This window comes from Watersipora subatra, chromosome 8 (assembly GCF_963576615.1).
Source record: "Watersipora subatra chromosome 8, tzWatSuba1.1, whole genome shotgun sequence".
In the NCBI taxonomy this organism is placed as follows: Eukaryota; Metazoa; Bryozoa; class Gymnolaemata; order Cheilostomatida; family Watersiporidae; genus Watersipora; species Watersipora subatra.
In genome coordinates this window covers 6,479,609-6,503,777 of record NC_088715.1, presented here as the reverse complement: position 1 = coordinate 6,503,777, position 24,169 = coordinate 6,479,609, and the positions used below count along the sequence as shown (strand labels likewise).

The 24,169-nt window shown below is 35.8% G+C and overlaps 1 protein-coding gene and 1 non-coding gene across 2 annotated transcripts; both read right to left on the bottom strand.

Moving 5' to 3' along the window:
* Nucleotides 1-1,932: 1,932 nt before the first annotated feature.
* On the bottom strand, nt 1,933-21,421 carry LOC137401765 (small ribosomal subunit protein mS27-like). The gene is made up of 12 exons (XM_068088246.1): nt 21,274-21,421; nt 19,316-19,482; nt 18,792-18,856; nt 17,900-18,014; nt 16,177-16,255; nt 14,881-15,056; nt 10,423-10,504; nt 4,699-4,850; nt 4,468-4,614; nt 3,413-3,565; nt 2,684-2,888; nt 1,933-2,212 (listed from the first exon to the last, which is right to left on the bottom strand). The coding sequence occupies exons 1-12, from the start codon at nt 21,371-21,373 to the stop codon at nt 2,190-2,192; spliced, it is 1,464 nt and encodes a 487-aa protein (XP_067944347.1). The 5' UTR covers nt 21,374-21,421; the 3' UTR covers nt 1,933-2,189.
* On the bottom strand, nt 8,306-8,497 carry LOC137403018 (U2 spliceosomal RNA). Its single transcript, XR_010979565.1, has one exon. It is a non-coding gene; the product is annotated as a U2 spliceosomal RNA (small nuclear RNA).
* Nucleotides 21,422-24,169: the final 2,748 nt, after the last annotated feature.

Here is a 24,169-nt window from a genome sequence, read left to right as displayed (position 1 = left end):
CGAACGGGAGGTTCCGAAATAAAATCTTCTGCAATACATATTCTTCTTTTCAGTATTTTAGTAATTATAGCTAAACAAACCGAAGTACACACAAACTTTGAGATTTATATACATAGATTTATATTATTGTATATATATTACACAACAATATACATTATATATTGCAATATAAAACTATCAGTATTAAGATTGTTTTAAACAATTTAAAATAGCATTTGTGACTTTTGAAGATTCTTTTAAATGTCTTTGAACCGTGTATCTACATCAATAAATCCCATTTTGTCTGTCTGTTAGTCCGTGTAAATGCTAAGGCTTCCGCACTTTTTAACCAATTTCATCCAAACTTTCCCAATAAAAATATTTATTTCAAAGCTCCGTCTGCTACCTGAGAACCAGCCTATTAAACACTCAACTACGGGCTGTTTGATGGAAAATAAAACAAATCAGTTGGTGGGTGTGACCAGTGCTGTCCTTGTATAATGAATGTCATTACAGAACATGAGCAAGATTGTGCCATGGCTAGTGGTGTAGGACGCGGAAAATATCAGGTTTTAACATAATAAACTGCCTAGCAATGTCTCCTCGCCACAAATTATGTTCATTTAGTTTTATAGCAGGGCTCTAGTCAACTCTCTTAACCAACTCTTGACTAACTTGTAGTGCTGTGTGAATGCAGGAGGTACCAGAAGAGATCAGACTGAATTGACAAACGAATGCTGTACTGATGAAATGACTCATCGTGTCATGATCACATTCATAATTTTTTGGAGTTATTCTTCCCCACGCCAACTATTGCCTCACAGGCTTATTCACCCAACCTGCTCATAACTGGCTAAATCTTGACACAATGCTACTCTGCCTACTCATATGCTATAAATGTCCCCAAGACTTGCTTATATAGAGCTTATACCTATTCATATTTGCCTTGCTATATAGCTGCAATATAGCAATTAATGATTGAACATGGTAATTATAACACTCACAAGGTTTTACAAGAGCAAAACTCTACTGTAGATTCTGTAAATTATGGAATGACAACTCCTTGTCTGATCGTGTGACGCTGCACAAAGTGTCTGACATCACGCAGAAATAATATCACATACTCAGATAACAATATGCCGTTTTAATTAATCAAGTAGCATAATAGAAAGACAATTCCAATAATCAAGAGGGTAAGATTAAACGGAACAAGTGAACATAACAAATAAAGGCACTAAACTATCCTTTCATTGCTGTGAATACAGTGGAAACTTTTATATCAGCATCAGCAGCAGAAAAGTTCTCAGCAGATTAGCAAATCAGAGTCAATCTGCCAGATCAAATTAATCAATTTACTACCGATAACATATAACCCAATACTACATGTATCATTGGTCGGACCGTGGGCGACAACCTCTCCCTCTTTAAGAAGAAGGGACTGGGAGGAACTAAAAACAATATTTGTCCGACAGATATATATCTTGACAGATGGGGAGGGCGAATGAATCTCTTGTAGATCACTAGCCGTTCACTACAGCTTCTTATACCATCAATTGTTTAGGTTTCCTGAACATTGGATCAGGGTGTGACTAGCCGAGTTAGTGCATATCTGTAGTGCATTATGGGAACCCCTGAAATCCAGGCACAGTTGCTGCTTGCAATCAACGATGCCACCAGAAGAACCAGATAGAGATCTTTGACTAATGAAAGCGTGAGGATCGTTGAACAAGCAAGAATGCGACACAGAGATGAGCTCAGAGTGGGATGAAAAGAATGGCTCAGCTCAGACACTCAGATGAATCTCTGATGTCAACACCGCAATCACATGTGCAGATCTATGCTAGGGCTACGGAGTCATCTAACAACACACTTATACGCAAGTAGACATCCTTTTCTAACTTGAGTGATTGAAGAGAGAATAAATCAGACAAGGATGAAACCGTGTTTGGGTAAATTAACAATTTTATTACAAACTTTAACACTAATATTGGGATGAACAGATGGTAGAGAAGTTCGTTTAGCTATAAATGGGTCGAGCCTAGTAGTGTACAAACTAAACAAGTCACCATACAACCTCCTATCAACAGTCTGTCATGCGTGTTCGCAGAGTCTCATGCAGCAAATACATAGCGAATCCCAATCGTGCTGACAAGGCCTACACTACTTCACAACTCATTCCTGATTGGCTGATAGTAATCGAATATCTTTCATCATCTCTTTTTCCCTCGTTTACCTGGTAAAGAGAGAAGAACAGATTATAGCTATGTTTAAACACACTAAATGTTCAAATATATCTAGATACGTGATGAGAGCAAATTATTGTTATATATTTATAGCTGTGGACTGTGGTCAATGCGATGCAAACATGGAAGAGAGGACAACTTTAATTCAGTAGCAAAAACGTAACATTTTAATAATTGTACTGTGTTTTTCTTAGAAGGTGGCAGCCAACCACCACTCAACTCACTATTCTACTGCGGTGTTATTATGGAGCCATGCTGAAGTGCCAGCCATGTGCCAACCTACACTATCACTTTACGGAACCTGAGTAATACTATGACTGATCAGCCTTTGAACATGGAGACACAGTCAACCAATACATATTGATAGACAATAGTGACACACACATACAGGTACATATGATCGAGATAAACCAATAGAATGCTAGATGTCAAGAAACAGGAATTGAAATACGCTAACATACCAGGCTCTGCGATATATTCAAAGTCATCCTCCTCGGCTTTCTCCTCCTTAGGTTTGCCGGCGTTCATCAGACCGAGTGAGATCTCATTTTGTCTTACAAAGTAATTGAGCAGAGCTTCCTTATCTGTCAGTTCTGCAATTTTCTCATCCAGCGCCTGCTGTCGCTCCTTCAGCCGAAGAGACCTTTCCTGCAGCTCAATGTTTCGCTGTCAACATAGAGATCATTAGTTGACACTAGACATCCAATGTTGCTGTTTTAAAATTTCAACTTTCGACAAACGTGTAACCACAGGTTTTATTTGCAATTTTCATATACAGTTTAGGTGACGAGCCCCTGCAGCAATTACTAAAATTATGAAATTATTTCCATACACATTGTAGTAACGCGCCTGTTGCTTGGACTTACGTTAAACATAATATACATCAATTAAAATAATGTGTTATTTGTGTGATAGCTCAGTACTTTCAATCAAATATGAACGGGCTAAAACAAAAAGATTTTGGAAACCTGCAATTGACAAAGTGAATGGGTTTTAAACATTCCAAAACGAAATCATACAAAAGATTTTGAAAAAAAATATGAAAGTTTTTAGCAACTTTGAAAAGTAGTGCCATTTTCAAAATTGTCGAGCGCCACAATAGATTTCCTTTGACACAGGTTTGACCTTGTTCACCACACTCGGCTTGGCCAGCTGTGCAATGCACATGTCAGACAGAGATGATGACTTACCGCTCTCTGTATATTCCAGTTCTTCAACTGTGTCTTATATTCCTTAACATCTGTCTCATTCCTAGTGGCTAACCCTTTCATTACTAGCTCCTCTGTGTCTTCCCTAAGGCTACTATCTAGCAGGGGAGTAGCAGATAGCCTAGGTTTCAACTCCTGCAGCAAGTGAATAGTTAAAGACCATCTCTAGTTCATATGACATTTCTAATAATGGTTAAATTAGCCTGCTCCTTTCCTTTAGAGGCTGTACACTCTCACCCACCTCAACTAAGGCAAGGACAGTAAGATTCCTGGTTATAACAACTATGACAAGCTACATGTATGTGGGAGCTAAGGCTATATAAACTTGTACAAAACTCATTACACAGAAAAAAAAGAGCAGATTATTGTGTAGCCTTATCCCAAAGAAAAAAAAACTTTAGAAGGCACATATAGTGACTCTTTCTATTTCAAATACAGGCAAATGTCTCTGGCCACAAGATATTGAGTTATTCGTCACTTCAAAGCAAATGTACAACCACAGGGAGTGAATTACCACCTCCACAACCTGACAGTGACAGCCAATACCTATTCTATTACCTAATTCAAATAGAAAGCTCTAAAATTGGAATTCATATATATATATCATAAAATATATATATATAATGAATTCAATGGCTGAAAAATGACTGTCTGTAGCATGAGTATCATAAAATATACAACCTATATATAAATATTATATATCAATATATACATGTATAATATTATATATAAATATATATATAAATATTATATATCAATATATATAATATTATATATAAATATATATATAAATATATATCATCTATATATAGCGAAGTGAGAGTTGACTAAAAAAGCTTTATAACTATTAGTTTCATATACATAGTAAAATAAGGATATATATCATTATATATAATATAATGATATATATATATATCATTATATAACTCAGACATAGATGAGCAAACAAAGAGACATCATGTCTCCTGAGCAACCAAAAGATGGAGTGACTCACTCAATGGAGTTGGATAGTAGAAACTAAGACTAAAGAAGCTCACCTCAAACTCATCTATAAACCTCTGTCTATCCTCCAGTGTGTGTCTGGAGTTATACTCGGAATCCTCCTTCAGCTCCATACCGGGCTCCCTTTCAATCACCTCTGACCGACTCTTGCACGCCTCCAGACAGGTGCTCAGTGTGTCCAGCTAAGTGCGATAGATAACGCTATGAGTTCATGCCGTGGATGAGTAGATCTATGCATATAGACTAAGAACCAATATAGAACTAACCACTTCTCTATGGAAGGTGTTGTTATCTGTTGGCTGGCGCAGGAATTCTCGAAGATAATCCAAGAGTTTATTACAGTCCTCTGCCATAGCTAGACCAATGAGATTATAACTTCGGTAAACTGGGCTGCTCTCACTCGGACTGGACAGGAAGGCTGTTAAGAAACCAAAGCTAGAGAATTACAAAAAGGTTTGACAGGATCAGCATGACAATGATACCAGGTTTGCCAAACTAATTTAAACGGAGAAACTATGACAAGGAAAATGCCACGGTGAATATGTGATGTATCACACCATAAGTGTCATATGTCACACCACTACTGCATGCCCGGCGTTGCACAGGTAATCAAAGAAGTTTTAGCCCAAAAAATTTATTTTTAGCCTACATATACAAAATTTACCTTTTAGAAACTTTTAAATGAAGGTGTTTTGTTTATTTCTGTGTACTGCATTTAGTAGGTGTACGAACTGGGCTTATTTCTGTGTAATTCATACTGCACCGGCCGCAGTGCCTACTACTGGTTTGTACCAATTGCAATTGTTTTGTTGGTCATGTGAATTTAAGCATTTTTTTCACATAGGGGCGCGCATTTTGCTTCTGGTACGGCTTCATGCATGCCGCAGTGTTGAGCGTGAAGCCATAAAAGACTGGCATGTGTAATACGTATGTGTCCAATTTATTCCATAGTACAGCCAGTTGTACGGTGTAGTGTATTGGATAAATGCCAGTTTGCACAACTGGAAGTTGCGTGTTCAAATCCAATGCGCAGCGGATATTTCAATCCTAACACTTTATCTTTCTACCTGGAGACGCGAACAGACTGACAAACATTGAGATTTATAGATAAGCGTTTGTTGGTTTGTCTCCGTATGTCCAGTTATAGTGATTAAATACTCTAATGATGAAACTAATTCACACCAAACTCGAAAACTCCAGTTTTGCAGACAGGCGTGCTAACCCCTACGCCACGCGGCCACCTTGCCATACTACGGAATACTTGTGGGCGTACTTATTACACTTGCCAATCTTTTATTATTGGTTACTAGTAGCACACTTGAAGATCATACACGAGACCAATCGTGACGGTTTTGATTATAAGCACAATTATATAAGCTATTACATGGCGGTGGCATGGTGTAGTGGTAGCCCTCGGCTTAGCATCTGCACACTTAAATGTACAGATTCGATTCCTGTGAGGTGCAATAATTTTTTTTAACATCCAGATGTAAGGACAATCACAGCTTTTATTACAGTAAGAATTTAAAATTGCTCATGTTACTAGCTTAAGTTACTTAAATTCATTGAGTAAAGAAACTTAGCCATTGGCAACAACACGATTTAGTGGCCATGGGATGTTCTGTTTCCGATTGCATACCCCTTACAATTTTAGAGAAAATATGATAGCAGTTGACTTGATTGGGTTCACGATAACCAAGTAATTGATAGTAGAAAATCGCATGAGTGGCGATGTATTAGCAAAAGACATGGATGAAGATCTTGAAAACTTTTTTTAATGTTTTTAGAATTTGATAACAAAAGGTTCACCTTACAACAAATATGTTTGGCATTTTATTGCATTCATTCGCAGATCATATAGATCATGTCTAGTAATTACCTCGCCACACATTTCTCATAGAAATCAGCAAGAAGAGGATAACTCCGAATTTATGAATAAGCGTTAGACTGGACGAATGCTTATTAGTTATTACCTAGCCTGTTCTATGATGGATTTTTTTTATAGCTATTTGGTCATGGATTTCCCTTAAGAACACATGTAGCAAAATCCAAAGGCTCTCTTAGAATAGCTTACTCATATGGCGTGTGTGAAATTTAATAGTGGCTCTTGCCAAACAGCGATGAATGTTTCTTGAAATTAGTTGTACGATTTACTAGTCGTTGAAACACGTTATTTCCTTGCAGCAACAAGTATTGAAATGGTGGGCCATAATTCCAAATGTGTTCATCAACACACCTGTTTAGGGTCCACGATTATGGTAAATTGACGTTAAGTTAAGGAGAGCACACACTTTCAATGTAAATTTAAAACAATTTTTCCGCTTTTTTTACCCAGCAAGGTCTATGCTGCAAAGAGAAAGTACTGTGTATGTCTAAAATAATATATATATTATATATATCTCTAATATATATAATATATATATTAGAGATACCCCAAGTGCACGAAGAGAGAAAACAATATTTTTAAGGCTAACCATGGGAGTCTCATAACTCAAATTTGAGAACCTACATTGACTTGACACTTCACCTTATATGGAATTTCTTATGTAATACGAAGCAAAAACGTTACATAAAGGCTCTATGTCAAGTGGAATTTACATAAAAGATGGTTTACATTATAGGAACGTCTACAGTATAAATATTCAGCTCTATCAAATAAGCTGGTATCGACAACATCTGGTATATAACAATCTGGACAATAAGCTGGTATTGCATCATATGTTGCATCATATGTTGCATCATATGTTGCATCATATGTTGCATCATATGTTGCATCATATGTTGCATCATATGTTGCATCATATGTTGCATCATATGTTGCATCATACGTTGCATCATATGTTGCATCATATGTTGCATCATACGTTGCATCATATGCTGCATCATATGTTCATTATATGCCACTACACTTGCCTAAAAGTACAAGTTATCACAGTATTAGCTGAGATAACCTTGGTTTTCAAACAGGTCAGAGTTTGAACAAAGACTTCAACATTTTTTGCTTTAAATAACAAAAAAATTAGAACTTGAATATTCTCGATGTTATTTGAGAATATTCGACAATTCAAGTCATCTGCAGGACACACCTTTTCATTACCTGTAGTTCATGGAAATTACTAGTAGGTTGCTTTATCTACAGTTCATGGAAATTATCATAAACAGGTCACTTTATCTACTGTTCGTAAAAAGTACCGGAGATAGGTCATCGTGTTCCAAATTACAACTTATAACTGTTATATTGGCATACAATTGAAAACCAAACGCCGTGGTCTATCCACATATAGGGAAATTTGAAAGTATCTTTAATTACTTGCTATAAGATGAATTACCTACGGCTAGATTAACTGCCAATTGATAAGCTAATTGACTACCTATTATAATTGCGTCCAAGTATCATGATAACTGTCTGTTATCCACATATAACAAGAGCACACGACCCAATGATTTTAACCATATTTCCTCTTATGTTTTGACTTTTCAGTTAAGTTTTACAGCTATTTTTGACATACATATAATATAATTACGTACTCATCATTATGTTAGAAATAAGATTTTCTAATAACTTGATGTTTCAAATTCGATTTACTCTGACATACATATGACATACACAATGATACTTCAGACAATAATATTGCAAATGATGAGATCCCATGAATCTGAAAACCTTAACCACCAAACAAATCATTCCTACATTTTTCTCAAACAATTATTTGAAGGATCAATCTAAGCGCTCATAGACCCATTCAAGAAGACGCATAAATAAAATTCAAATTATGATTATCAAAGAATGGATATCGCAGGCAATGGCAAACCGAGCAGACTTCTGAATTCAAAAGACATTTAGAAATATGTTATTGATTATTCTCCCAAGAAAGGGAGTGGGCCGTACCTGGAGGTACTGCAATACCAGGACAACCCGTGACAAAGCCGAAGCAAGCTTCTGCGCTTCGTCTAGTTCCAAAAATCAGATTAATATCGTAGTGACACAATGTGCCACGAATCAGATATTAAACTGATTAGAACAGATACTACACTTTGATCTTAGCCAATAGGCCGAGAAGCGATAACCAGAGTCACGGCTTACCCTTCGGGTCATTACTCAAGGTCATTCCAAAAAGCAGTGTGAGTGTTATTAACCATCTACATAACCAATGAAATAATGAGTACTATGCTGGAGGTAAGAGGTGTACAATAAGAAAACAAGCTACGGAATGTTGCAGAAGAGAATGTAGCAGAATCTACTGTAATTGACATTTATGCTAAAAGTCACAAACGGGTAGCGATCTACGCCTGAGCGCGCGTAAACTTAATTATCCATAAGAGCTATTGATTGGTTAGGAGTGAGTGAACAAAGTAAACAAACACTTGTAACTAGAGATAAAAGAATTTAATGGTTGAGTGAATCAGGTCTCTCAAAGTAGTTGGCCAGAGATGTAGTGGGAGGAATGAAAGCAAAACATGATGATCAATAAGTGACGCAATAAGCGCTGATAGCTTCTTGCGCAGCAACTATGTAACTCCACAGAAATGGAAAATCGTATAAACATAAAGTGCTAACATTTACTACTATTGATGGCTAAGTCTGGGTATACAGACGGTCCGCTACTTACGAACATTCGAATTACGAACAACGGTACATACGAACAGGTCTGCGCGTATGTCTGCCGCTAATACCGACGTATTAGCGGCAGAAAAAGGCACTACTCGGAAGCACCACCCAGTATCCACCTTCCTCTGCCCAGTTCGTTGCAGTGCATAAGTGTGTGAACGTATCTCCATTGAGCAAAGAACTTTTTTTATTTTTACTGTATGTATTGTAAAGGAATTTGCCGGCCTTCACTTGGCACAATCTACACTATGTAAAGGTTGCAAATCAATTGAATGATGCCATTCAGTGCTACCGCATCATTTATGATGAAAAAAAGAAGAAAACTGTGCAATCGTCGTTAGATCGCTTCTTTCGGCCAGTTTCTAGTAAATCCTCTAAGGAAGATACTCATCAGCCCTCATTTTCTTCCTACGTTGAAGGTACGAAGGAGGAAGTAACTTTTGAAGCCCATTCCAGCCACGACGAAAACCCTCTCATGATATAAAATACGTAGTACAGTACTGTACGTATTCTCTCCATTTTATTAAATATTTTTTTCAGTACAAACCAATACAGATTACTTATACAAGCCTTAAACATACTTATATAAACCTTCAATATACTTATATAGGCCTTAAACGTAAATTATAATACAAAATATAGCACTGAAACAACTTACGAACAAATTCACCTTACGAACAATCGTTCGGAACGTAACTCGTTCGTAGGTTGGGGACCGTATGTATATATTGTTGTTAAAAATGCTAGTATACATACATACATATATTTACACATACATATATATACAAAGATATATACATATGTATATACACATATATTTATTATTACTAGTTATTTATAACACTTCACACTTTTCATATTCATCAACGATATACGCGATATCGTTCAAATAAAGTTTGTTATTAAAATGAAGGAAGTAGGTAAAGATATTTGAAAATTGTTACAAATGGGAGCAAAATTTCTGGTCTAATATTTTGTGCAAAAATTAATTTGATTGATTTACGTTGTTACTTAGAAACGGCTTTTGTAAACAAAGTCATGTGAATGCTGGTATTCTGGCCGATAGAGATTTTGACACACCTTATGCAATGCCTGAAAACCGACAGTTGGGGTTCAAACTTCCAAGGGTTAAGGCTGTGAGCACGCATATCGGTCATTGGAAAATAGAAAAAACAATAAAATAAATTAGGAATAGAATTATAATTGCATTGTAAATTTTAAAATGTCTGATGTTTAGAAATTTTAGACATTTTAAACCGTATCAACAAACCCGATATCCGAGAAACCCGTTGTCCAAGAAGCACTCGTGCCAAGCACTAGTATACATCATGTATATATTTACAGGTATATCAATATAAGTTGGATTATGAATAGGCCCTACCTAATGTCCTTCCAATCAGCCGCTTCTCATCTGTGATATCAAAATGGTCATCAAAATTATGAAGAGGTACGAATTTCACGACCTAAAATATGGAACAACTAAGCTAGAGGTCAGTAACAATAGAAAGTGCTTAAACAACAGGCCTCCTATTTCCATAATATACAGAATGATCAGTAGCAAGTCAAGTTTGGAGTAACGACACCCTTTGATTATGACATTATTACCTGCTTGCATACAACTTGGTCTAGATACAAATCATGTAAGCAGTCTAGAGTAGCTACAATCATGATATGAGTCAGTTATGAAATCCGCTGCGACATAAAATCATAGACAGTAGTACTTAGCAAGAATGATATAGATTATGAAACAAAATCAAAAAGATAAATTCTACTAACGTTTACAACAAAGACTGGTCTTTGGTTAAATGTGGCAATCTTATTTTTCCTACATAAATTTTTGCACTAAATCTGTTATGATTACCAATGGAGCGACCGCCATAACATCGCAGCCAAGCCGCATTGACGGAAGAGAACAACTCCCTTCCAGTGCAGCTGATGCATCAGGTGCAGTACGTCTTGTGACAAGCTGTTGTGTTGCTCGCCCGCTCGATGGGGGAACAACTCCGCAAAAACAACAGTTTGTCAAGATAGGCTAACCAAATACAAACCTAATTTTCTTCAAATTATTATAACTACAGTTTTGAAACCAGCTGAACTTCTCATGTACATCAGTTAGGAACAATCGAAATAAATTAAGTGTTGAGAGATTATTTACATAAAAACCAACAGATAATAAGAGACAATGGATCAAATTCAAGAAATACTTTCCAAGCTTGCAGACAACAAGAAGGAACAACTCCAACTCAGCCAACATGTTCTAACAGATTATTCTGTTAGACATAATAAACTTTATTGTACATTAAAAAATAACTTACACAAAACTTTAGTAAATTTTATCAGAGAGTGTTTATCTTTTTGTATTATTTGCAATTGTTTTTGATGTTTGAAGTGATCTGACTGCTAAGATGTTTCCAGAATAAAACTAGAAATTCCCTGTCATACAGCCCACGACCAAAGTGATATTGGAAAAATGAAAAGGTACTGATGGTTGTGAAATACGATATTAGCAGTCAAATGGCACTGCAGTGCAATAGGATAACTGCAATGGTAGCTGTAATGTACTGGGTGTGGGTGTTATTATATACAAGAAACAGCAATAATGAAAGGAAAAGATTATATGTTTCTCTCCCCTGCAATAAAGAAATGCAATATTAGAAGTAAAATGACAAGCTGCTGTGGAATATACAGTTTGAAAGTTAGTTGTGTTGAATGTAGAATGGTTTTGACAGCGAACTGTAACCAAAGTGAACAAATGGGTCATGATCACAGAAACCATGGTTAGGTCGGGCGTGTGAGATTTAGAGTTATCTACACTAGCAGAAGGAGAAAATTCTCAGTTATGTTTAAAAAAAAATTTGATTCCAGCTTAATTACAGCAAATTTTATGGTCAATTAACTGAATGCATGTTTACCATTAGTGCGAAAACATAGTTCTGCGAAAACTGGTGTTTAAGTTTAAAAAACGAAAACCAATGCACAATTTTGTTGACATTTCAAAACTTCATAGCAACCAATATCAAGAAGTTGTGATATTTATCTAGACTTCCGCAAAAAATAAATGATTACTTTTCAGTACTTCTACGTTAATTACAGAAACCTTCGGCAATTGGACAATGCCATAAACTGGTGACATGTGCACATTTTTCTTGTGAAATGCGCACGACTTAATGGTTCTATACTCTGTCGCACGGCTTTATCAGCGTTTCGTTGGCCGGTCTTAATTTTGATTAAAAAAAGCTTGTCAGGTTTTAATGGCAATTTTAGGCCAAATTAATCTGTCTAGTTATGTATTATCCGATCAGATGGGTAAGTTTTAGGATATTGTCTACACTTTTCAAAGACTGGGTAACATATTTAAATAGGCTAATATGTGTTTTGTATCGTTATTATACTTAAACGACTCCAAACAAAATTGGTTAAATTTGTTGATGAGATTTCGGTACAAGGGTTTGGGTACAGCGTTGATGAACAATTTTCGGAACTTGTGTGCGCATATGCATTTATCATAAAGCTCCCAAACACTCGCTTCGCTGGTGTTTGATCTGGGATAAAAAAACTAGATCGCAATTAAAACACCAAAAAGCAAAATATGTGGGAAATGACGTCACTAGTTGCTATCAACTATTAGCAAGTTGCAGCGTTACGCGGCTCTATTCTGTCTCTTTCCAAAAATAGACATCTACAATGCACTTTCACTTTCACTTGGCCTGATCATTTTAACTTCGATCAAGTTTTGTCTATTTTAATCTTGAAACATACTGGCAGTCAGATCGCCTGAAAGACACAAATTATAGTCAAATAATATCTGATAAAATCTACAAAAATTATGTGAAAGTTTAAGGAATCTTTAAGGAATCTTTAAGGAATGGCTTAATGGCTTGTAAGCATTAAGTAAATATAGTTAATAACTATCCTAGGACACTCAGCTTAAGTGCAAGCATTGAAAAGTATTCTCCACCTTTGGTTTTATTCAATGAAAAATAAGAAGTCAGCTAGGTACTAGAAAACTGTCAAACTAGTGTTTATATTCCGCATGATCAACCATGACAATCACGCCTATGAAGAACTTGCTCATATTACTCCTTTTGTGCTTTCATTAAAGATATAGCTTCTGCTTCTTAAAGCTATAGTCTCATGTCCTTAACTCATGTAGCCCCTCCTCGTTTATAAATACGATATAGGCCATTTTTCTCGGGATTTAGACTCCCTCCTTAGAGGACATAAATAGCATATAAATAGTATTTAGCTTCTCTCTTTAGGAGGTTATAGTCTCCCTTATACGTCTTTGTCTCCCTGTGTAACTTTGTGTACCCTAGGACACTTATATTTCGCTAGTATTTAGTTTCGTGAATAGCATACAGAGTAAAATTTCACTGCAACTTAATTTCGCAGCTCTGATGAGTGCGAAAATATAGTGATATGAAAATAAATGCAGTGGAACAAACATAATTAGATTCCTCAGGTTCGGTTCACCGGTAAGAAAATTTTTTACAATTTGGGACTACTTTGTAATTGTGAACCGCAGGTAGAATTGTGTGGGTGAGATCGATGATGCAATTGATCACTTGCTGTCATTTGTTTCTTGGACTATCAATGAACAAAGCTATTTAATTCCACGTTTTCGCTCGTTCGTTATGATAGTTTAGTTTCGCTCATGAAATCTTCGCGAGAGGATGACTCCGCGAAAATGCGAAAGTTAGATGAGGCGAATACATAAGTGTCCTAGGGTAATTATGATTGGTTAACAGCGGTTGATAACTGATTGTGATTGGTTAACAGGGAATGATAGCTCATTCTAATTGGTTGAGAGCACTTAGTAAATTATTATGATTAATCAACGCTATGATGGGTTGATATCTCATTATGATTGAGTAAAAGTAATTACAATTAATTATCACTGGTTAACAGTGATGAAAGAGTCATCATGATTGGCCAAATGTGGTAGTTAACTTTCTTATTACAGAAGTTTACTTTACTGACTGTTTACTATCGTTGATTTGGTGATGCAAAAAAAGTTTTGTTAAATTTTTTTCAATATAAGATAGTGTTTGATACCATCCAGATAATGTCAACTATGAAAATAGGTTTGGCACCCTTTTGTTAGTTACAATGGCTCCAAAGTACGAATAGCAGTAAAAACAAGAAATAGTCAAATAATTTATTACAACACAAATTACATAATTACCATTTAGGACCTTCCACTGACCCGAGAAATTACTAAACTAAAAAGTTTAGAAATCACAATAAACACTTATCCTTTGTCTGACAACAGATCAATAATTAGTGTGATATAATAAAACGCATGAAGAAATGTGTTGTATACGCACGCGTTTTTCATGTGCTCGACTACGTTGTAGGAACTTGGCCTATGGATGCATGATCGCTTTTGGGAGGCCATGCCTCTAAAACGAACCTATAAGATTCCGTAGCCCTCTCGGCTTATGGGGGTCCCAAGTATCCTTTGTTACTTTTTTTAGTGGAAACGCCACCATATTTGTGGACAAACAATCGTCATTCTCGTTTCCTTTACGTTATTGAATAGTATTTTTGCTGTTATTTCGGTATTATATTGGAATTCTCTGGAAAAAAGGTTCAGCGCCGCTATACGAAATTGCGAACAACAGCGTCGTGTGCGAAAATTAATTGCATAAGCTGCGTGTTTTCAACAGTAAAAGTTGTCTACAAAGATGGCGGACCACGATCAAATGACATCACAAAAAAACGAAGGATATATGAGAAGCGTAAGGAAGAGCTTCCTTCTTCCATTGAGTGGAAACTGTGAATGTTTATATAACAAAATGAATAGCTTAAAACTGGCATAACAGTACAATTTACCCACCACATACTCTTCCTCTCCCTCTGGGAGCTCAGGCTTGTCATCCTCTGTGAATGGAGCCAACAGTGTCTGACTGTGCTCAGCTAAGTACCGCCCACAGGAATACAGAGAAAGAAGTCTAGCACTAGGGTGTGGCTCCACTCCCTGAAGCATTATCTCTATGGCTATCTTGCTAGCACCTGCACATACAAGTATCAGATGTTAGACAGTAGCAAGCATATGAAGGCTTTTACAGAGTGGCCAGTAACTTCCTTGGACGTTCAACGAAAGCTATTCAGATGAGAGAAGAAAAATCCATACAACAGAGCACTTGTGTACTTTGAATTGGAGTGGCAAAAAATAAATTTCTTATAAATGTATAGAAACACCTTGAGATATAGTGTACCGACAGACAAAAAATTTGAGATACAAGAAATTGAGAGTAAATTCTTGCTTTAAGATATGAGACAAATTTTAGATACAAGCATATAAGACAGTTCCTGATGGCATCAGTTCCTGATGCCTCTAGGTGGGCAAATGCGCAAGAGGCTGCTTATGAGAACAGCATCGCTATGTCTATTTCATCGAATCAAAAAAGGATTTAAAAAGGCTTTAAATGTCAAAGTGAAAACGAGTCTGAAAGTAAAAAAGAGCCAGAAAATAATAAATAAAAGAACATAAACCAAAATTAGAATTCAATTTAGTGTATGATTAAATAGCATTTTCAATTGTGTGCCAAGGTATGACACACAGGCCAAGGTCATGTAAGTTAAATTTCAAGTTTACTCTAAGCGGCATCACAAAAGTGTAGCGTACCGAACGAGTTGTCTTTATCATATGACTAAAAGGAAACAACTCCATACAGTATTGTATATCAAAACGTAACATTTTATTGGAGATTATAGCCACTATATATGTATTTGTTACTTTGTGAGTGTAGGTGACAAATCAGAACAATTAGAAACATGCTTTTCCATTGTAATATCCTGTTTTGTGTTTTTTCATAAAGTAGGAACAAATTAATTTGTATCTACTTATTTTATACATACAAATTTGATTTGAGATACGAGTGAACTAATATACGAACTGAGGTCTTGGAATGCATTAAGCTTGTATCTCAAGGTATTACTTACTGTATTTGAGTTGGAGCCGTAAGCACTGCAGTGTGTGCCATAGATAAGAGAGAACATGCCGCACCTAAGTGATGCCTTTAAAAACTTCATATTTCAGCTGACAAACTAGCATCATTCCTGTTGTTTTTTTCCATTTTCACACAACTACGTTTTTGTTGAACAGAATTAGCTAAGTTTCTGCACGAACCTTGAAAGTTGTTGGACTTGATGAGATGATCAAGAATGAGGCAGAATGCAAACTGGTCAGGGAATATACCATAGGCTATCTAAAACATCATCAGCAAGTGAAGACAACTACTTAAGGGAGTATAGAAATCAATAACGAGAAGTTGAGTAAATGGGATAACCACAAAAGCCAACTTTTTATTATTAATAAAAATACTCTTTGCATATGTAAGAACACATGTTATAGGTTGTGAGGCCTTAAACACTGAAGGATCCTATAGTCTATGAAACTATACAGCCAAGGTGGTCACTAGGTACCCCACACCCTATGAACGTCCCTCAGTCCTCACCTAACAGATGTGCTGCTCAATAAAAACTACATGAATGTGCTTGTTTATAAAAGGTGTGTTTTCTATAAAACGCAACAAGGTAAAATGCAAAAAGTTATATATTATTGTAATGACATTTATGCAGAAAAGGAAACAAATTTCTCCAGATAACTCCTTCTTTAATGTTTTTTAATCAGTAAGCAGATTGAGTGACATCCTTTGAAGTAGAAGACAACTCCTACTATAGCAATAATATACATGCACATATTAGAGATGCCCCGATTCTAATTTCACCAGCCGATTCAGATACCGATTCGATATACCGATTCTTATTGAAAAATAATCCGATTCAGATTCTTTTGTGTTGCATAGATTATTGGTAATTGTATTATGCAAATATAAATACAATGCAAAAAAATATAAATATTGATGTATATATTTGTTTGTCTTTATGAAAAAAGATATACATGTATATATATTCACATACTGACATACCGTGCATCTAATAACAAAACAGTCCATGTTTCTTGAAATATGTCATTAATAATGGTAATTACTGTTAGTGGTACAGCTTTCTCTGTGATAATGAAGTCTCTCTTCTAATGCTGAACGAAATGCTGCGCCTGTACAAGTTTAGAGCAAATAAATGCGTCTTTTAATTACCGTTAGTGATTCAATAATCTCAGTGAGACGTCTTTATCTTCTATCACTATCGATGTAGCCATTCAATGTCCTTCTTCATTCGTAATGAAGAAGGACTCGCTTGCCACAGACTATGGAGGACAGGCTAAACACCGATAAGCCACTGAGGTTATTTTATGCGATACAAACGATACATCATATCGTCATGATCAAGAGAGAGATAACTTTATGAATCGATTGCTCAAATTGCTTTCGCAATGCTAGTAAATAGAAACATTACACCACATTCTTGTTTCTCATTATGGTTCTATTGTTCGTGATTGGCTGCAATAAATCATATCGCTGTAATTGGGAAATACCGCAGTTTATGATTACGTCCCGACTAAAGCCAAAATATTGCTCAGCTGTGTGGATGTTTATTAGGCTATAGACATGAAATAGATTGTGTAACAGGCCCGGAATTCATTAGGTAAAAGCAAGGAACTCGCAGCTGATGATTTTTTATTAAAGTAGCAGGCTAAAATACAGGTTTCTGCTAAATAGCTGATATGTAAAAAGTATCTGAAGTTTCCGATTTTTTAAGAAAAGATCGGCCGATACCGATTCAGATACTTAACACCCATATCGGCACCGATACCGATTCCGATATCAAAATCGGGGCAACTCTAGTACATATATTGTTGCCATCATGGGAGTTGTCTACTTTTTATATTATACTGCCACGAAGCCCAGTGATTGACTGTAGACAAATTAAGATAACTGTTGACTGAGTACCTTCTGCTGGAGAATAGGGATGAGACGGTCTGTCTGATCGAGCTCAAGATAAGCCCTAATGAGAGCATGAGACATGGAGTCTATGACAGAGAGCGCCTGCTGACTGCTCCTAAACCTGTCACAAAACTGTCACACCGATAAAATGGATGTCTATGATTAATCTAGTAAACTGAATACGCTCTAGCTTCAATATCGAGATGCAAGATCAAAGACTTCCCAAGACTGTAACTAGAATAGTGATCAAACTAACTAGTTTAGTCACAGCTGCTAAGATAACGACATTTCTACAAACCTTATTTATAACCTAAAATGGCGACTGATTTTTTCAATAAAATATATGTGATACTTGTAGAGAAAATTAAACCTCCTGTGAACTTGACAATAGCAAAAATAAAAAAGGTCCAATTCGATTAGAAGAAAAAAGGTTTCTGAACAAAGATTTGTCATGGTAATTAATGAAATTTCACAATGTCTCATCTAGGATTTAGTACCTACTAGTGGTAGATGAACATTATATAAACACTGAACTAAAAGTACTTCATTAATTCACATTTACTAGTGCCTTTAAAAATAAGACTAAAATTAAAACCGAAAACCAGGCTACTGCAAGGTTGTCAAAGAGAAACCACAGATCTCTCTCTCGTGAGCTGATCTTTTGATATCAGTCAAATTCTATTAAATCCAGTGCAATGAGAAGTAACCACATCATTAGCTTCTACTAAATCCTAATATAAGGAAACATACAGGGCTTCTTTACATATATTCAGCTAGCATTTGAATATAAATATTATTCCAAATAGACAGTGAAAATCAGCGTTTATCATTGAAATGGCTGAACAAAACTCTTGTTGCCTCCTAGCTATTAACAGTCAGCTTAAAGCAAGCATCTCACCGTTTCAAAAGATTTTCCACAAGATGAAGTTGGGTTGGATGAACTTCCTGCACCTTATTAGAGAACTGAAAGAGAAAATAAAAACAGTTCTGGTTTCCCCGCAGCGTCTGTTTACCAAAAGGTTGTCATTGATCGAAAGGTCCAGATATAAGCCCCATAATTCTCAAGATAGCGGAGTTCTTTTACATTAAAATGCAGGAAGAGTGCAATTCATAGATTGTTCTTTTCTTTATAATAAGTAGCGAAACTATTAGAAAACCTTAAACTGCTAAATAACCAACCTAAATAAGATGAAACTAGAACTGAAAAGCTGTGTATAAGATATTAAAAACTTCCATAAAACAATTGTCGATGATGTTTAACGTTAATACTCAAAAATCTATTTTGTAGAGAAACGTTGGAGACAATGTTCAGAATTCAGACAGAAATAGGAATCTAAACCCGAAGCTGCCAGCTAGAGGATAACTCAGCCAGCAACATGCTTATCCAAAACATCCAATCTATATGGTTACCATATTACTCACAACTTCCATATCAATTGCAGTCGCCGCACCGCTTTTATCAAACTGTAGAAAGAGTTGGGTCAGTAAGATTTCAGTGGTGACTTTAGAAAGGATGGAATCATTTAGTCTCCCTTGCCATTCAGAGTTACAATAGAACTCCTTTGACATCAAACTTCTTTGGTTTCCGACTGTATGTTAAAAAATTACAAATTCAACAACACTAGAGCCTAGTGATAACAGAGTGTGAACCATTTGCAATGCTAAAAGAATGCCTTTCTGGTGCTGTTCCATGATCTTACCCAAAACTTAAATCACCAATCACAATATATTGATGGAAGAATAAAAAATAGTCTCTTTTGATTATTAAAGATTTTTTTTGCGCAAGATATATATATAATTTTGACTTTTACAGTGTTTTATCTAAGAAGGAAGTTTTAAAGAATTATCGAAGGTTTTCGAGTCGTGGAACTACAACATTAAATGAATTACAGTGTATTTTTATTGGAGTACTACTCCACCATATGACAGTTTAACAAACGACTCCAGACTTTGATATGAATTAACTTCGTATGTAGGTTTTGAACTGTAATAACTAGAAAACAGGTAGTGAATCACTTTTAGTAAACTGCAACTACTACCATTGAAAGCCTTAGTGCTACTATTTTTATACTTTGCTATCTGTAAATGGCAATAGCAACTTAGAGTTACTCAGCTTAGAGTGTATGAGTTTTCAACAAGTCGTGAAATTGTGTTGTCCAGTGATTTGCATAGCTCGGAAACCGAAAGCAACATGAAATGGCCAGGTTTTACAATCTAGACTTCTCTTGATACCACACATTACGTTCCACCCACCCTAATGCTAAAGTAAGTGATAGAACTGGTATAATCAGGTGATGAGCTAAAAAGAAGTTGGCCTTATTAGCATTATTGACCTTATTAGTACTGAAGTAAAAACTTTACCATAATAAGAGCCGTGTCCATCTGAAGACATGCTAAGTGTCCTGTCAACCACACCAAAACAGAAATTTATTAAAAATAACACAAGCCTCCAAACAAAACAATAAATGCAAAATACTCGGCGCTGCCTTGAAGAGCTTTCTTTTTCAAGTCAGAGGACATCAGCCAGCAAACTTAATCTTGAAACTTTTTATCTTAGCGTATTAATGGCATTAATGTTGCAATGCTCCATTAATGTTGTCAATGCTCCATTGACGTGGATGTGCACCTAAATGCACATCCACGTCAATGGAGCCGGTTAAATTTTTGCATACATACAGTTATGGAGGCACTCCGCTTATTTCATCCCATTCCTTTGTATACCTGGGCATACAGGTTTCTAAATCGCTCAATTTTAGTGATCATATAAATTTTATTATGCGTAAGGCTAATGCCACCCTTTACATGCTTATGCGAACTCTCAAAGGAACTTCCCATGCTGTTAAGAGAACGGCTTATTTTAGTGTATGTCGTCCTTTACTGGAGTATGCTTCAGAGGTGTGGAATCCACATTTTATGTACATCATTAGGGATTTAGAAGCTATAAACAGAAGAGCGTTCAGATGGGCAAACGGTTTTAGAAAGTATGACAGTATTACATCTTCAATGGAAAACATGTCTTGGCACACTCTTGAAGAAAGAAGATGCACTAAGGATAAAAACACTTTACTGAAAATTTTAAATCAAGACCTTATGGTCGATTTTAAAAAATTTACACTGTGCAACTCCGCCTATTTTACTCGGGGGTCTAATATTAGGCACACTATTAATACAGATGCCATGAAGTTCTCATTTTTTAACCGAGTCATGAAGTTTTGATATATATATGAAACAAGCTCAATAGCAGATTTTATTTAACTCTCGATTTTACAGGAATATCTGATCTCTTTTATCGTTATAGTCGCATCTTATCTCTAAAGGCTTATCGGGCCACAAGAGATATTTTATCGAGATAGATAGAATGTTAAAATAGGAATATTCACCACAAGTTGCAGGATGATACAGCACTTTCAGACAAATAGTTTTCCGCATCATACACAATGGCAAAAACCTATTGCCTGCTTGCCTGCAAATCCAAGACATCGTTAAAATTATTGTAATGTATGCGCTGTGGAAAACATGCTCTGCGAAATTATTTAAAACGGAAACGAATCAAATAACCATCCGACATATACTCAAAGCCATCTCGAAGTGCGGAGCTTCGAAACCGAACACCGTTGTCTGAAAAAGAGCTTTCTCCCAATTACAGTTTAATAAAAACTTAGGCTATAATATCAAACCGTTTGACACCGACTCGCTACAAAAAGCGTTACCCCGGCGAATATAGCCAAACTTCTCAACGTGCAATTCGGGGAGCTCTATATATCTTCGATTAGTTATACTAAAAACTCTAAGAACTATTGTAGGATAAACTTGTAGGATAAACTTCCAGCAACTGATCTCTAATTAGCCAAGCAACTTTCTTTTCGATTTTGCTAAAATGATTAAACCACCAACTGCATTGATGTGAATGAACCTTCACTGCACTAACCAAGGTAGCTAAGCCTAAACATATATTATTAGCAATTAGCTTAAATATTTATGCCTTTTAGAACACATATAAAATATGTGTGAGATACTTCACAGAAATAAAAATAAAATTAAAGCGCCACACATGCTAAAAACCAACACCGAAGCTTGCAATAGTTTATGGAACCAAAACTTAGTACATAATTGCAAATGAATAAACTTTTTAATTGTTTCCAGAATTAATAAAAATGGTCGCTAAAATCCGTGAAGTGAGGTCAATCCAATTTCTATAGAGCAGAGTCCTTTTTGGTAGAGTAGTTTGTGAGATTGAAACATATTTTTATGTGTAAAACTAAATAAAAAGGTTAAACTATTGAATTTTCAGACTAAAAAGTGAAAAGACAGATTTTTAAAAGCACAAAAAAGCCTGTGGAAAAATAATCAAAAACATTGACATATTGTTTAACTAAGGTATGCAAAACAGGCGACAGATTATTAGTAATGTACCAACAGAATTTCTAAATTAAAACAAGTTTTTATATATGCAAAGTACTATTTAGTAAATAGCACTTATTTATTAAAATTATGGTGGATCATTAGCCAGAGTTCATAGGTGACAAAACTGTGTAAATACATGATGATGTGTGATCATGTGAACACTGTATAAGTTCTTTATCTTAAGGATCACTAGCCAAAAGTAGTCTCATATAGAAATCATAGAGCTACTTTTGTTCTAATGATTTACTTTATAAATTTCATAAAGTTAACTAATCTAAGACTTGTATGTTGGAGCAAGAGCTCTCTTTTGTGTTTAAGGAAGTAAATAGTAACAAAAAACTCTTGTTAACAGGTGGCTCTGGAAATGGCTTGAAAAACTAAATAAATTTTTACCAGTCTCTTTTTCTCCCTAAAAAAAGTAGAGAAGATCAGATTAACTGTAGCAGATCAGTTTGCACTGACAGGCACCTTGCAAATTGATTCTACTCACTTCTTTGCATGCTCTGGCGGAGTCAATAGCATTTCTCTAAGATTGTTCATTAAATACGGTGCAGTTTTTTTCTTGTGAGAGACAATGGGCTCATCTATGAAATTTATAGTGCTACATGTTTACCAAACTTGTAACAGTTGAGCCGGGCATGCGTCATATAAGAAACCGAGGCTCAAATGTTTACCATGCAGTAATAAGAGCTGTGTCCCTTTTTCTGGAGCCACGGTTGGCAGTTGAGAAAAAAGACTGTATTGCGCAGGATTTGAACATTTCACATTTGGCTTAATAGCTTGACACTTTTACACTCGGGCTAATTGTCTGCATTCTAATATAGTAAAATAATTGTGTCCTTTTAATTGTACCAGCCAACAGACAGTTTTGACAAGGCAGTCATTCCATCAATGCCTCATTCTTTTAGCAATACGAAAAGAAGCCGGCACTGTTAAAAGCTGTTTTCACTTTTAAAATGGCTCATTGCCAATGCTGGCCAAAGTTTAGTAAAAATGTTGTGAATGAGATGATAGCCTTGGGAATGTGTAGGCTACCAAATTATTAGCTCAAAAAGGTAAATCGGTTCCAAAAAGATGACTGTATGACTAACCGTAGAAAGAGTGACAAACCAATGCAGTAGTCAACCTAATCTAATAAGACAAACTAAAGAATACCAAATGATGAGAACATTAATGAGAGGTTTCTGTCCGATTTTCATAGTAAAAATACTTAAATCTTTATCATAGTAAAAACTGTGTCCATCTGTCGGAACCGTCTGCTTAGAGGTTAGGAAAAACACATTACACAAAAATTGAACTTAGATATTCAATTTAGCAGCCAGGCGCACTATCAACTGCACCCCTCAACCACCTTGCTGTACTGTGGATTAATTGTGCACATAGTTATTACAAATGATGATCTCTTATGGCGTACGGTACTGCCAGGGTACAAGTATGTACATATAGCAGACTGAGTAGTTTTGTTGAATAAATATTGCATCAGCTTCTGTGAGTCAACCCTGTGAGGCTATTGAAGGAACTAGAATTTACTAGGTGCATTTAATGATTATTCTAAAGCAGTAAGAAATGAATATTAATGATGAAAATTTACTGTAGATGTGTATCAATATTAAAACACTCTGAACTATAAACTAGAACAGGTAGCATTGTACAGCTGTCTGGCCTTGGATACAAACTAGACTGCTGTTCTTCACACCATAATAGCTTCGAATAGCGAAGACGACATCGTCCTAGTAGCAGACAAATCTCTGTTTTGTTTAAATTGCGAGTACACTTATCTTCTAAGATGCCGATTTACCGACAGCTATTTAAAGACAGTCAGAAGCATATTGTACCTAATTTTCTGAAATTGATCAATTCTGTCTTTTTCAG

Coding starts and splice junctions, on each gene's coding strand:
- LOC137401765 (XM_068088246.1), bottom strand. CDS start 21,373: ATGTCTTGGATTTGCAGGCAAGCAGGCAATAGGTTTTTGCCATTGTGT. Junction 4,615..4,698: donor ACACCTTCCATAGAGAAGTG/GTTAGTTCTATA, acceptor TATCGCACTTAG/CTGGACACACTGAGCACCTG. Junction 2,213..2,683: donor TGAATATATCGCAGAGCCTG/GTATGTTAGCGT, acceptor TCTCTTTACCAG/GTAAACGAGGGAAAAAGAGA.